We start from the raw sequence: 16,429 nt of genomic DNA, 5'->3' as shown, positions 1-16,429 counted from the left end.
CAGGAGTTTATAAACTCTCATGTGGATCATATGGTTGTATATCATGAGAAATTTATCATTCTCGCCTGAGGAAGCTATTGTGAAGCGAAACACGTGTAGCGGTTTTTGTGAAACACTTCATACCGAAAATCCTGCAGTAAATTATACTACATAACCCTCATTCTTCACAGATAAATCTCAAAAGCATTTAAATTATCACTTGGGAACTCAAAACAGAAATACTTATGAGAAAATGTACCTGGTAACATACACGAAAAATCCTGTTTAAAACGGACCGTCTAAGAAGAAAATCGAAAAAATGCTTCAACAAAGCAGGGATTGGCTCAGAATAATTTCAGAGCTACTCACTGAACCTTGTACATTACCAGGACGGCTGAACAAAATAGAGCTTTTTAAGGTAGACCCAAGCTACTGACAAATGCAATGAAGAACAGAGATAGAGACTCATAACAGAAATCAAAATAGTTTTGACATATCTACATGTAAACAAATATATAAGTACCTTTACAATGCGTTCTGGTAAATACTAGCCGAAAAACAAATACTTCCCCAGCTAATATCACGCTGAACATGGAATTATATCCGACATGGAATGTGAGGCACTAGATCACACAGTACAACTCAACAAAAAACTCATACAGGTTGTTGAAATTAGTGTGATAGAAAGATGACCCCCAAGTTCTACAGACGTAAAAAAGGCCTGTATATAATTAGTAATACTATTGTATTGAAATATCGAAAATTTATGACTGACGACAGTGTGAAGAGCAATGATGCTGCTAAGGTGGCTCGTAAAATTATTATCATAAATAAACTACCTAGAACACGAGGCTACTGGCTATAGTAGTCGACACCTAAAAAAGAATACTGATACTGCCTGCAATGTATCAATATAATAACCATATGCAAAAAATGAATTTTAAAACATATTACCAAGTTGACAAACGAATAAGAATTCAATATTGAATCCTTAATGAAAACAATCCTGTAATCTTGATCAGTATTTTTTTCTTGGGAAATTAACAAGTGCAATAAAGTTGGTTGCCCTTTTTCGTTTTTTTTTCTTTCACAATCCGAAAGAATATAACTGTTTGAAATTCTGCATTATTGTTGCCAAAGTGTAGGGTGCTTCATAGAGTGCAGAAGGTGAAATAGCCAAAATGAAGACAAATCTTCTAGTTAACAATTGACGAGGTCCTACTTTTTAGCGTATGATTTCTAGTACGACCGCGAATATTGAATCGCTTAAGAATCATCAATTCAAAAGGCAGCTATACTACACGAGGAAAAACATTTTTTTTTTGGGAGGAAAGTATTGTTTCAAAGTAACACAGTATTTTCACATATATAGGTTCATTGTGAATCTGCTTATCACTATCCACCAAATCTCAGGTAATCATTGAAGTTTGTATAAAAAGAAATAAGCGACTCAGTTAATTTGGGTCCTCAAAGAGAAAGATTCAACCCACAATTTAAAATTAAGATGAAAAAGTATTGTTAAAATGTTGTCCCTGTAACTATCAACGTCGTCAGAAACTTTTATTTGCTGAATTTCGATTTCAAACCGTTACTTTGTTCTTGAAAGTCCACCTTCTTCGTCAATATTGTGAGCTTTTTTTGAAATTTCTGCAAATATACCTTTCCCGGAGTTCTCCTTTCATCTTACATCGTAACGGTTTGAAGTAAATGCAAAGTAAAGGCAAAATACTCACCGCAACTTCACTCACTACTCCTCGAGGACTGAAAAAATCGCTTTCCTGGGAATAAAGTGGGGTCCTTCGGAGTTTCGATGCCATCCTCCCGGTATTTTATCGGAAAACAGAAACGAATGCACTTGTGAGTGAAGACGCCGCATGAAAATTTGAACACTTGTTTTGAAGTAACACGCGCCGATCACAGAAGATGGATGAAGAAAGTAAAATTGACGAGAACTGCAGCGTCTCAGTCGCGGAAACCGTTTGTTTAATGGCACGAGAAGAGAAGCTCTTTCTCCTCCTATAAGGCGAACGTTGAGGGGAAAATCTCGATTAAAAGCCTATGCCCGTTTATGATACATACACCAGCTGTGAAGGGGCTATGATTTTTCAAAGATTTGTATCGAATGAAATATAATAAGGATACTCTACTATTTAATGAAAGATATTCTCACATTCGAATATAGGCATATATTTACATTTCAATATATATCCTTTCATCAAATCAATCAATTAATAATTATATGATGGAACGTATTGAACACGAATTGAGGGATCATTAGAAAAAAAAATCAAATCAAGTCTTTCGAAATTATTTGCCACTTGGACCCATTTCCTGTTGATGGTATAGCCTAAACGAAGTCAATCCGAACAGCTAAATAATGGACTAATGTACCTGATTTAATGAATTTACTAGTTAATACCATATAAAACGTTACACATAAAAATAATGAGTAAACAAAAACATTATACTACGCCGCCCATGCCATACAAAAAAACTGCCGACGTTCGGTAACTTTTTAGTTTTTATGACAATCAAATTGATTTCGTATATACTTTACCATATACCCCTCTTTGACGTTGAATTTCCAACTCTAAAAATATTTTTTGAAACTATCACCCATGAATATAAAATTCATTGATTTTTCAAATTGACACCGTATCAATTGAATATTTTTGTCGGCGACCCAGGAAAAAACCTTTGCTTTTATTCTGTTGAAGAATATTGTCATTGAGACGGGCTCAGAAGTCAGGTTTTTCCTTAATATTATGATTTAGTAGTAGTAAAAGTTTTCAAATACGTCATCAATTTTTAAGATGTTCTAAATAATTGTTGTTTCAACCTAGCATGCCAAATATTCCTGTGGTACCTATTTGTGTAGATAGAATTTAGAAGTTAAGATAATAGAATAATGCTTATAATATATAATCATTTTATATCCTCTAAAATAAATAAGTCCACTAAGGATGAATAGAAGTGACTTTCGTTATTTTATGTAATATCAACTTAAACTTTCATTAACAACATCAATACAATCTGAGGGTTCTAATTAAGTAAGGTTCCGAATGAGAAAATAATGAAACAAGATATTTTACCAAAACCTCTTAATTTAAAAATGTGACATTATTATTGATATTATTATTGATATCTCTATTAGTATATTTGATATTATAAAAAATTTTCATTCTTATGAATATCTTAATTATGTACATTTTTGGAACAAGGATGAAGAAAATCTACATCCTTCATTAGGTTGAATAATATATTCGAAACTGCTCCCCCAGTAGAAATTTCTGTAAAACGATTTTTAAATAAACATTTCAACTGATATATAAAATCAATGAATTCTTCTGGTGGTGAGCGCAAATTTCCAAACATGTTTTTTTCCGTAATATAAGCTTAACAAACGATTAACAGCCAAAGTCCTGCACTTCGTGCTGAAAGAGTGAGACACATAACATGTATGAACTTGAAGAGCTTTTTTTAAAATGTATCCACAAACGTAACTGAATGAATTCTGAGTACATACATCTTCATTTTAATAATCATAATCCGGAAGGGCAAGGGCTGGAGAAAAGTGATTCTCATCTGATATAAATATATCATTTACGTTTGTGGATTGTATATACTGATTAATGAATCAACTTAATCGTTCTTACAATTCATATGATTGGAATGAAAATAATTTTGGCAAAACAACTTCCAGAATGCCCTTTGAAATTGTATGGGGGTCGGATTAACATTATTTCCGCATTGTTGTCTTACAGCACCAAAAAAATTTTCAAGACAATCTTAATTGAGTCGTCTCGTTTTTAAATATTTATAATTTAATTTGGAAAGCTTATCCCATATTTCAATTACACTATACATGGAAATAATCCAGAATTTTCCAAATTTGACTCGATTTGTGACATTTTTGTTCTCTGAATTGAAAATATCAAGATTTTTCAAAAACGTTAGAACCTCTTCAAAAAAATCTAATTGGAATTTCGAAGCTTCAAAAACGTTTTTGTATTTATAGGGATGTCGTAAAGAACACGAATTCAACAAATCAAAAAGGTTATTGAATGTCTCTATTACTTGAATTGTACCAAAAGAAGAATCAGGAAGTAAGTTCATTGCCACGAATGCCTTCATTCCACTGGCATCTGTACGGCTTAGAACTTGTGTTGCTAGACTCACTTTCATTTTTTCAAAATTGTTTGGAGTGATATGTGATTTGGTGAGATTTGGTGCAAATCTATAAAATTGCCCTATGTCTTGCTCATAAAAAGAGCGCACAAAAGACCAAGATGTACTTTTGCCTTCAAAATGAATTGAATGTTTTAAAAAATTGTTTCTAGTGGCTTTTATCAAATGACTTGGATCAAAAATATAAACAAGTTTTTTACCACCGAGCTCAAATTCAGATTATTCTAAAGTGACCCCTTATAACTTTGACAATTCATAAAAGTTAGAGCCCATGTCACTCACGATGCCATCAACATGCAGACCTATATTGGATAATGTAGAAATGTACTTATCCAAAATATCACGTAGATTTTTTGCTGGTAGCTGTGATTCAATAAAAAAAAGCAATCGGTTGTTTCCAGGGAGAATAAAGTCCTCTAGCCATAATAACGAGAACATTTCTATATATATGGAATTTCTCTTATTTGCCTCTCCAATATTTTCGAAACCAATAATTTCATCACATCCTGTATCAAAAAAAAGATTGGATTTTAAAGCCATCTCATCTATAGATATCACACATCGCTTGTCCTGTTCGAGCATTGTTTTAATTTTAATTTCAAGTGCCTTGAATATTGCTGAATTTTCCAAGTCCGGCCTACATGATATTTTTTGGGTCATCCTTTGCAAACATCGTTTTGTTGGAAGAGTCAATAACTTGCTAAGATGTCTATAATTCCTAGATCTTGAAAAGTAATTGATCAAAGCAAACTTCTTCACTTCTGAAGAATATCTGCGAGATTTAGGTTTCTTGTTCTTTTGTACAACATGCGATTTTATCACTTCCGATAAAGATTCTCAAGAAACGCATCACACCCTTTTAAAAACGTATTCACTGATAAACGGTTGTCGCCTTAGATCCCTTTTTGATTTTCTCCTTCCGTAAAATTTTCAATTTACTTCGCAGTCTTCGTTTTCGTGGAGTATTGCTGCTTAATTTTAACTCAGTTTGCGTGAAAGTAGATGGCGAAAGAAGAGGTGGTGAAATTCTTTCTTCGCATTCCACATTTACACTGCAGGTTGAAACATTCTGCAAACCAACTTCTCGAGAAGTACTTGGATCTTAAACAAAAAAAAATAAATCTGCTTATCTATTCAGAAAAATCGAATTTTTGGTCAGGAAAGAAACCTGAATAAGAGAGTGCTCATTACAAGGTGTAATTTATATAATATCTAAAAATATAAAATTCAAATGGTGTAACCACTTACTAAAATTAAAAATAAACTTACCATCTACGGTCAAGGAGAATGAAGGCATTTCATCATTTGCGTTTTTTACAAAAGAACACTTTGAGGGTGGAACAATTGTGATATCTGAAAAAAGGATTAAGTCTCAATTTCCATGTACCTACGTTACATATCTGGCAGAATGATCACTTTTCTATCAGGTACTTGAGATTGGTCTTTTCCTGTTTTTTAAATGTGTGGAAATTTTATCGGTACTGCTTCAGGTAGTAATGTATTTTTCACAGTTCCCTTTGATATGTACCTACTTTAAAAATGATGCTCACAAATTCTGTAGTTTTTGTGAAGTGAATCGATTTTTGGTAGTAAATCTTGCCTACTGCAAGCTTCCAACCAAACTTTTGCCCTGTACGAAGAAATAATATATCAGTTTTGAAGTTGTTCTTTTGTATTTTTCTTTTATAAACAGATCTATTTAATTTTAATTATTTGATTGAAAGTATATTCAAGATTCCCATTCATCGTCACATATTTCGAAAATCGAACTTTGAAAATAGTCAGTAAGTTACTTTTAAAATATAGCAAATTTAATTTCTCATTACTATCAGTTTAGATATACATTTCCCAAACATATTTCCCAAGATGTATAAAAATATTTATTTTTCACAGTCTTGGGGAAATCTGAAAATACTCTTGTTTGAAGATGATTGACAATGTTTCATGATGAATTTAACTAGTTCGGACTTCCATTGTCTACTATATAAAATGATTTGAAATCCCTGAAACAACTAAAAAAGAATAATTAAAAATGAATAGCTGAAAATAACAATTATATTAAGCAAAATAAACCTGAAATGAAATAATAGTAAAATTAACTACAAATTAAAATATAACAATTGAATAAATAAAAACAAAATAAAAATAAAGGAATGATAAAAGAAAATAAAAATAAAAAGTGTGGAGATTCCAAATCACGTTAGTTCACGACGTTTCGATTGTTAGTATCTACAATCGTCTTCGGGTCATCACTAGTGAAACTGAAAATACTCGTTTCTTCACCGGTTCTAGCTGAACAACCGCGGAAAATACAATAGTAACCAGGCATTTTGATTTTTACTTCTTATAAATACACACAAAATCTAGTTTTATGTTGATATTAGTTTAACTCGTAGAATTTCACTCGAAGATTGTCACTAGTGTCGATTCAAAAACACACAACTACTGTTTCTCTTACGATGGATTCTTCAAAACTAATTATCTCCTGAAAACTCTTGCTTAAATTGCATAATTTTAATGTATGCAGAGCTAGGTAGGTAACTTTTGTAACTAACTACCTAACCATTATGTTTGCTCAGTGCTCACATACTAATGAAGACAACTAAGCCCGAGAATGACGTGGAGACAACCAAGTCGACGCATGCGTGTACGAATCAGGGGCACAAAATGGCCGTCTTTGTCGCTTCTCTGTGGTAGGTATTCTCGGGTGGAGACAACCAAGTCGACGCATGCGTCTACGAAAAAGGGACACAAAATGGCCGTCTTTGTCGCTTCTCTGTGGTAGGTATTCTCGGCTAGTACTATGTTGCTGTATCGCTGCTGTTCCAATGTTTTGACAGAATCAGAATCAACGAACTTAGGCATGCGCTGCGTTTTAGAACAGTGCTTTCAAAAATTGTTCTACAGCGCCATATAGTGGCGAGTTACCGAAAAATTGATAGCCTAAAACCTTCTATATGAAAAATTACATGTCAAGTTTCATTTTGATCGATCTGTTGAGCGATTAGAAGTCACTTATCAACCAACCAACAAACAACATTAAAGTTGTTATAACCTAGCGTGCCAAATATTCATGTGATACATATTTGTGGTTTGAATAATGAAAGAACAACCAAATGTATTTTCAAACGGTATTATTTAGCTTGCCCTGTTTGTTTGTTTATTTGTTTGGGTCTAATTTTGTATTTGAAATTTTACCCCCTTTCTGTTGACAGATTGATTTGATATTTGCTACACACATTTAGTTTCGATGACAATATAATTTAATAAATTATGTTTCATTGAAAATCCGAGATGGTCACAGCTACAAAATGGCGGATTACATATTATTTCACAACTACCTCAATACGGTATCAAATGACAGGGCTTGACTAGTAGAATAGTAGTACACTTTGAAAAAAAAATGCAAATTCAAGATGGCCGCAGCTAAAAAATGGTGGATTTCATATTACCTTCTAATACTGAGGTATTAATTGAACTGAACAGAATGAGAAGAATTGTGTAACAAAATCAGAAACTAAAAACTATAAAATAATTGAAAAAATAAATGTGTTGACCGTTCTATTGAAAAAAAAAAGATGATAATGATGTAGATAATGTACTAAAAACTAAAAAAAGTATTCATAAGGTCCTAGGCAGCAGTCATCACACCACTATCCTCAGCAATTTACGGTATTGATCAGATAAAAAAAAATAAAATCGTTGGGCGTAGTATTTACATATTTACTCAAGTTACGCTACGACCAACGATTTTATTATTTTTTCATCTGATCAATACCGTAGATTGCTGAGGAGAGTGGTGCGATGACTGCTACCTACGCCCTTCCGAATTATTTTTTAGTACATTATCTACATTATTATTATATTTTTTCTCAATAAAACCGTTCAACCTAATTTTTTACTCATTTTAGATATACTCATTATACTCAGTTTTACGTCGATACGCATCTAAAGTAATGATTATTGTTTTATATATCAATTTAAGAACCCACATTGTATGTTCCGACTATTCTAGAGAGTAGACGTTTTAGTTCGGCTCTGGTAATTTATTAGAAATAGTAGGTATATTGGAAAATTATAACAATAGTCGATATCATTTAATTTCTCAGGAGTAATAAAAACGATTTGGCTAATCCGATAAGCGGGTAAAAAACTTTGTAAACGAGTTCATACTGGAATAATGAACGAGTTGTCAGCCCAGCAAATATCTAACTCATAAATTCACACTATTTGAAAAGGAAAATAAAAACCTCAATGAAAAGAACGAAATGTTGGAAAGATTGAATTGAACAAAATTATCACCTCTGATTGAAATATAAAGAAGAGTGAATTAACTGTCGACACTGTGTGTATTGAACTGGTTGAAATTGAAATAAGTAGGAAACAAGGATATTAATAACTTTCATTGATTTGGAAACAACATTAATAGCCCGGTGAAAATAGAGCCTGTATCATATTTGGAAAGAGAGACATAGTTACAAATTATTGTTAAAAACTGAAAGGAACTTATATAACCATAGCGCATGACTTTCCTTCCAACAACGTAAATAATTTATTATATTGAAATACAATCTAGTCACAGAGCGTCAAAAAAACAAAAAATGCTACATAAGAGGCAATAAACTAGTGGTGAATGATATGTAGAGTAGGGAGGGTGAGTGTAGACCCACAGAACTTAGGCCACATGTGACCCATTGTACATCCTCCCGAGGAGTTGTCCTCCTAGGTCATCGTCCATCCTGTCCTTTCCAGGAAGGTGGACAGGTCACTAGGAGACATCTCCTTTATATTGGCAGGTGTAGGCCAAGACTCGCCGAACACACACTCTCTTTGGCAACCTTGAGGTGTCTCACGGTGGCCTCCGCGAAGTTTTTGGAAGGTGCAGCGACATTACTGTCGTTGCGCGGTTTCTTCAACCTTCTTGGGGTTCCCTCTGTGAAGGTGCACGAGTGAGGGAGCTTTCCTGCAGGGGCAGCCGGTTCCTTGTCTTTATTCAAGGCGGAGCACTTGGCGCCCGCCGCAGGAAGTGTCCTTACTGTTGAAGGTGGAGTGGGGGAGGAGGATGGTGCACTTATAGTTGCTGCCACTCCTGTCTCTTTCGCTCTCTTTTGGCCCCGGTGACGCAAATGCGCTTACGCCTTGGCCTTTGTATTACATCACGAGGTGATCTGCTATGTCCAGCCCCATTCCAAGCGGTAGATTGGAGTGGACATTTCTGTTCATTCTCTGCCACCGCCTTAGATGGGGGTGATCACTTCTGTCCAGCCTCGGGATTGGTTTTTGATTTTGTTTGTATTTGTTTGTTTTATTCATGTGAATTCCCACGAGTAGCAAGGGAAGAGTTTGTCCCTTCTGGCAGAGCCCCGCATCACCAGAGATGGGCTGATTACAATGAGGTTTCGCCCAGTTCCCTAAGGGGATCGTTCGTAAACGCGTATCACCCGGCGGCCAATCAACTGTCGGCACGATTCTTTACACCTTAGCTTGGATAGGCTGGTCCACGGTGGCATGTTTTACAAAGGCTTTTGGGGAGTTTCAGTTCCCCCCACCTTCCTTATTTCTGCCACTGACCAGGAGTCCGGTGACCCCGCTCGTAAGGCCACATTGGCTTTCCGGACGGGGCCTCTAGTTCCGTGGCCGTTCCCCTATCCGCCACCAGGGGATGCGCCTGATAGGTATGAATGAATGAATGAATGAATGAATGAATGAATGAATGAAAGTTTATTGACTACCTTACATTACATAATGTTTGTAGTAAGTCCAAATAATATCTAAAAAGAGTACAACACATAGAGAAACAAAATAAGATAAAATAAAATTTTAAAATATAGTACACTACTACTAGCTATTGTAAAGTGTCGCAGTGGCGAGTGCATTCCATAGAAATACACTAGCGATGTCGAAAATGCTCCATGAAATCACTGACAGAATAAAAACAATTAGTTAGTAAAAAATTCTTTTAAGCTCTTCTTGAATTTATTGTTTGATAGGATTTTGTATTCCTGCGGTAACAGGTTGTAAAGATTATAATTTAGAGAGTTTTTCTGTGATTTGGTTAAGCGAAAACGATCAGTACGAATATTGCCTGCAGCTCTGGTATAATGATTGTGAATATCGGATTGTTTGCGCAGACACATTCGATTTTTGTGGATCTCGAGCAGAACCGAGAAAATGAATAATGAAGGCAAAGGCAATATGCGTAATTGGGCAAAAAGGGGCTGGCAGTGATCACGAAAACTCACATTGGCAAGTATCCTGATTGCTTTTTTTTGAAGTCGGAAAATATCTACAGCACTAGAGGCATTCCCCCAGAGTACAATCCCATAAGTAATGACAGAGTGAAATAATGAAAAATATACATTTTCAAGTGTTGGAAAACTTGTAATTGGCTTCAGTTGACGAAGCAAAAAAATTGAGCTGGCCAATTTACCTCGTAGATAATTTACTATCTATGTTTATGCCTAACAATTTCACACTGTTATCACTCGACATAGTACTAGACAAACAAAAGGTGAGATTCTTTGTTTTTTCATTATTCAGTTTTAGTTTATTTAATGAAAACCACGTTTCAGCACTTGAGAGTGAAATTTTTACAGACTGTTGCAAATCCGGCAAGGTGTCACCTGAAAAGATGAGCGTAGTATCGTCAGCAAATAAAACTGACTTATAGGGATGTAAAAAATTAGGTATATCATTGATGTAAATGATGAACAATAGAGGGCCGAGGACTGAGCCCTGGGGCACTCCATGTTTGATAGGTTTATAATTAGATGTACAGCTGTTATATGTGACAGCTTGTAAACGATTTGTTAAATATGAGGCAATGAGCGATAAAGCTACACCTCTTATTCCATAGAACTGCAGCTTATCCAGAAGAATAGAGTGAGAGATGCAATCAAACGCCTTAGATAGGTCGCAGAGTGTGATGGCGGTTATCTTGCCCTCCTCAAGGCCCTCGACCACATCACTCACCACCTTGAGAACAGCTTGCGATGTTGATCTCTCTCTTCTGAATCCGAATTGTGAGTGGGTAAAAAACCTGTTTTGTTCAAAATAGTTGTATAGACGCTGTTTCAGGAGAGTCTCGATTATTTTACTGAGGATAGAGATGATAGTTATTGGTCGATAATTATTCGTATCCGAAAGGTTCTCTTTTTTATGAAGAGGTAAGACTTTTGATATTTTGAAAGCATCCGGGTAGATACCGGACAAGAAAATCAGATTTATGAGGGAGGTGATATGCTTTACAATTATATCAGCTACTTCCTTGATGACGAAGCTGTTCAGTTCGTAAGAATCCAAGCAACCTGAGTTGTTTAGACTATTTATGGTAGTTAGGACTTCATGTTCTGTGACCGGAGATAGAAAGAATGAACTGTTTGGGGTAGGGAAATTACGATAGTTTAAGAGTTCCGTGTCCGCCGTTGCAGGAATTGACTTTATTATGTTAGCGGCAATTTCAACAAAAAATTCATTGAAAGTCTCAGCAGACAAGAAGTCATCTTGGAGGTTGCTTGCATTTTTATTTTTATTTCTTTCGAAATTTACAATTTTCCATGACGCTTTACACTTATTCTTAGCTGACGAAATGAAATTGTCATAAGCTAATCTTTTGCTGTTTTTTAATTGTTTATTATAATCTTTCTTGAAACTCCTGAAGACAGCAATGTCGACAGGTTTTTTGCTGACCTCTAAAATAGCTTTGAGAGTGGAGAGTTTGTCTCTTTTTTCCCTCAAAGAATCATCAAACCAATTTACTGGAGATTTCCTGACTTTTTCACGGCATTTTTTCAGAGGAAAAATATCAACGATCAGCTGTCTAAAGGTGTTTGTTATAAAATGAGATAAGTGATTAACATCTCGATTGGCTTCAAAAATAGACCAGTCCATATTTAAGAGGGAATTTCTTAGCCTACATATGCCATTTTTTGAAAAAAACCTTTTAACTAAAGGTTAAGGTTAAGGTAGCCCAACCTACGGGAGTGGTGGATGATATAGTGATTACTGCCAATGACCTGATAGAAGGCGAAATGAGTGAAATGAAACCAAGTAGCCTTCCATCAACAACTTCCCAATTGCTGCTTCTACAGAGAGTAACATTGCTTATAAACAAATTTTCGTAACCATACTATGGAGTGCTCGTTTGGAACCATGGTCGCGAGTACATATAGACATTCCGGACCTTTCGAGTGAGAAATGTGACTAATCATAGTATATGCTCATACACGCTAGCTCGAGATATTTCTGATGAAAAACATCACCACGTTGTCAACAATTAACGTGCTTCGTGAAGTGTTTTCGATATTAGGTTATCCAAAAATAATTTCTGTCAAATAATGGTCCTCAGTTAACCGCTGAAGAGGTCGGATTATTTTGCCAGTTTTACACATATTCGATCAACATCGTATTATCGCAAGACAAATGGACCCATAGAAAGAACAGTGAAGATTTTCAAGGATCGCATGTCAGCTACTGGACAGGAGAAGAATCAAGATAAACGTTTACAAAATTTTTTACTGGCTTATAGTGATACTATACAACGTTCAACAGGTAGGGCTCCAAGCGAATTGATGTTTGGACGACATTCACGTACTCTGTTCGACCAATTGAAACCCTTCTCATTGCGAGACATGGGTAAAGCTAAACTTGATCAGAAACCAATTCATGATTGTTTTGAAATGACTCGATCTTCCATCCTAATCAGGCAGTCTGATCGAATAATCCACTGGTTAAAGGACCCACACCAGTAACAGTAATAGATCAAAGTGTATCTTATTCATATATCGTTGAGGTAAATGGAACGTCAAAAAGAAAGCATGGAGACTAATTGAGACCCCGTTTAAATCAACCTAATCAAGTTAAACAAAAACAGGAACATGCCAAAAATTCTGAGGAACCTTTCATGCATTGCGAAATGAAGATTCTACCAAAGAAAGTTTGACACAACCTGTGAACCTCCGAAACTCATTCCTTGTTTTGTTTTGGTAGGAAAAATTGTAGTATCATGTTCCATATGCTTTGAAATCGATTGTTAATCATGTTCATATAGCGACTCTAACTTGTTTACAGTTTTGATTTCGGTTTTCAACTAACGTTTATAATGTTATGTGACTAACAGAATAGAAAGTGATTATTGCAATCAGCTCAACCGTATCACAGTACCTGATGTTTTTCATGAAGAAACTTGAATCTTTCAAAACCCAGATTCGAAATGTATCAGATTCAGATTGGACAAAATTTTTCAAAAACTATCCCGATATTCGTCTAAGAAGAGAGAAACCTGTCTGCTGAAATAGAAACACCACTCTCCAAAAGTGAACATTCATTAAAGGAATGACACGTTTACTGTAGAAATCGGAAGGTGAAACCTATGATGAAATTCTTTAATAAAAACTGAAAATGTATTTTAATGCTTTAAAATTTATATATTTCATATTATTTATTAATTTTCAGATCGCAAATGCAGCCGTTTCCAATTCGAATGTCGATCAACAAGAGAATGTATTGCAATCTACAACGCATGCGACGGTATTCCTCAGTGTGCCGATTCTAGTGATGAAGCTCCGGAATTAGGTTGTCCATATTCAATGACCACTCCTTTGCCTCTTCCGGCACATGTAAATAATCCACCTGCGGCTGTTAGATACGAAGCTAATGTGAGTACATATTATGAATAAGGTATTCTATTTTTTTTGGTCTAGGTAACACTATATTGACCACTTCATTGAAAGGGGTATACTTTTAGGAGAGATTAATTTTATGGAAAGAAAGGTTTCAGCTTTCTACATCTCCATCTTTATACAAAAAAGAATGTGGGCTTCTTGAAAAAAAAAGGAGGAAAGCAAAATAAACTCTTCATTAAGATGTATACATTATGCAAAAGAAGTAACTTTCAGTCACAAACTGGAAGAAAAAGCCTCTAAAAAAACTACTTTTATATGAACCTTCAATTTTACAAATTTGTACTCCAAACACTCTTTATGGAATTGAAACAAATATTATTCAAATGATTGCTACGCAATAGAGTATATGAAAGGGGCAAAATTCCACTTACATGGAACACTGTTATCCTTAATGGTGGACATCCGATGTTTCGGAAAAAAACGCTTGCCATTTGCCTCTTCACACCAATCTGGATAATACTAAAAGATGAAGCACTCAATTGATTCATAAAATTACGACTTTATGTCACGAATGAGTTGAATCTACTCACGTTATCGATGAAAGTATATAATGACATTCATTCGCTTATTTGATTAAATCCCAGCCATAGGTACCTTGTTGAAATTGAAAGGGATATATTTTTAGGAGAATTTGACTTTTGGAAAAAAGTTTTGGCCAACTTTATACAAAAAATTGGAAATCTCTCAAAGAAAGAAAGCAATTCATTTCAATATACACTCTTCACAAAGATGTTTAGATCATACAAAGAAGTTACTTTAAGACACAAACTGAAAGAAAACAGTTCTCTCGAAACAATTACTTTTATAAAAAAAATTGAATTATATAAAATAACATCACAAAATGAGGCAATCAATTCATTCATAAAATTACGACTTTATGTCATGAATAAGTTAATATTAAAAATAAAATAAATACAACAATAAAAATTAATTGGCGGTCCGGGGCGACTTCATTGATTCCAGTGGCGCATTTGCTTTTTCAGCTGCAGGAAAACCCGGAAAAACCTGCAGCACCACATCATCTGAAGATCTTGATCTAACAATGTCCTCTCTCTCATAAAACAAAATGAAGGGTGTCTCCAGAGGCTCCAATAAATTCAATGTATCGCCAGAACACTTCGTGACACGACTATCGTCAAACTTAAACCAGTCCGTTTCTTCTTTGACCAAGGCGTAATAATGACCACATTCAACGCCAGAACCACAGTGAACAATGACTGCATGAATATTATAATAGTGGTCTGCTAGGTTGAAATGTTCATCTATTTCGAACCTTCCAAAGAGTTTCTTGCTTCCGTTAGAGGTTGAGTCTTGTTTGAATAAGTTAAATCTACTCATGTTATCGATGAAAGTACGTAATGACATTCATTCGCTTATTTGATTAAATCCCAGCCATAGGTACCTTGTTGAAATTGAAAGGGATATATTTTTAGGAGAATCTGATTTTTGGAAAAAAGTTTTGGCCAACTTTAGACAAAAAATTGGAAATCTCTCAAAGAAAGAAAGAAGGCAATTTATTTCAATATACACTCTTCACAAAGATGTTTAGATCATGCAAAGAAGTATCTTTCAGACACAAACTGAAAGAAAACAGTTCTCTCGAAACAATTACTTTTATAAAAAAAATTTAATTATATAAAATAACATCACAAAATGAGGCAATCAATTCATTCATAAAATTACGACTTTATGTCATGAATGAGTTAAATCTACTCACGTTATCGATGAAAGTATATAATGACATTCATTCGCTTATTTCATTAAATCCCAGCTATAGGTACCTTGTTGAAATTGAAAGGGATATATTTTTAGGAGAATCTGACTTTTGGAAAAAAGTTTTGGCCAACGTTATACAAAAAATTGGAAATCTCTCAAAGAAAGAAAGAAAGCAATTCATTTCAATATACACTCTTCACAAAGATGTTTAGATCATGCAAAGAAGTAACTTTCAGACACAAACTGAAAGAAAACAGTTCTCTCGAAACAATTACTTTTATGAAAAAAAATGAATAATATAAAATAACATCACAAAATGAGGCAATCAATTCATTCATAAAATTACGACTTTATGTCATGAATAAGTTAAATCTACTCATGTTATCGATGAAAGTACGTAATGACATTCATTCGCTTATTTGATTAAATCCCAGCCATAGGTACCTTGTTGAAATTGACAGAGATATAATTTTAGAAGAAACCGATTTTTGGAAAAAAGTTTTGGCCAACTTTATACAAAAAATTGGAAATCTCTCAAAGAAAGAAAGAAGGCAATTCATTTCAATATACACTCTTCACAAAGATGTTTAGATCATGCAAAGAAGTATCTCTCAGACACAAACTGAAAGAAAACAGTTCTCTCGAAACAATTACTTTTATAAAAAAAATTGAATTATATAAAATAACATCACAAAATGAGGCAATCAATTCATTCATAAAATTACGACTTTATGTCATGAATGAGTTAAATCTACTCACGTTATCGATGAAAGTATATAATGACATTCATTCGCTTATTTGATTAAATCCCAGCCATAGGTACCTTGTTGAAATTGAAAGGGATATATTTTTACAAGAATCTG

The 16,429-nt window shown here is 34.4% G+C and overlaps 2 protein-coding genes and 1 long non-coding RNA gene across 6 annotated transcripts in view; 1 reads left to right on the top strand and 2 right to left on the bottom strand.

The window, feature by feature from the left end:
* The window catches only part of LOC111506084 (protein phosphatase 1 regulatory subunit 14B), a 104,354-nt gene extending 102,456 nt beyond the window's left edge, over positions 1–1,898 (bottom strand). Inside the window, exon 1 of one of the 2 annotated variants that reach the window (XM_074173251.1) lies at positions 1,713–1,898. In XM_074173251.1, coding sequence (XP_074029352.1) covers positions 1,713–1,796 — 84 coding nt within the window. In that variant the 5' untranslated portion in view covers positions 1,797–1,898. The remainder of the gene's footprint in view (positions 1–1,712) is intronic. The other variant, XM_074173250.1, reaches the window with a different exon arrangement.
* Positions 1–16,429, top strand: part of LOC111509303 (uncharacterized) — a 75,303-nt gene that overhangs the window by 24,534 nt on the left and 34,340 nt on the right. For all 3 annotated transcript variants that reach the window (XM_074173239.1, XM_074173240.1, XM_074173238.1), the window contains exon 4: positions 13,621–13,823. In XM_074173239.1, coding sequence (XP_074029340.1) covers positions 13,621–13,823 — 203 coding nt within the window. The remainder of the gene's footprint in view (positions 1–13,620; positions 13,824–16,429) is intronic.
* Positions 13,537–14,435, bottom strand: LOC141481566 (uncharacterized). The gene is made up of 2 exons (XR_012465039.1): positions 14,222–14,435; positions 13,537–13,803 (listed from the first exon to the last, which is right to left on the bottom strand). It is a non-coding gene; the product is annotated as an uncharacterized lncRNA (long non-coding RNA).

This window comes from Leptinotarsa decemlineata, unplaced genomic scaffold (assembly GCF_025532065.1).
Source record: "Leptinotarsa decemlineata unplaced genomic scaffold, Ldec_3_MD MMD2_tig00000218_RagTag_RagTag, whole genome shotgun sequence".
Taxonomy (NCBI): domain Eukaryota; kingdom Metazoa; phylum Arthropoda; class Insecta; order Coleoptera; family Chrysomelidae; genus Leptinotarsa; species Leptinotarsa decemlineata.
This window is presented reverse-complemented; position numbering and strand designations above follow the sequence as displayed.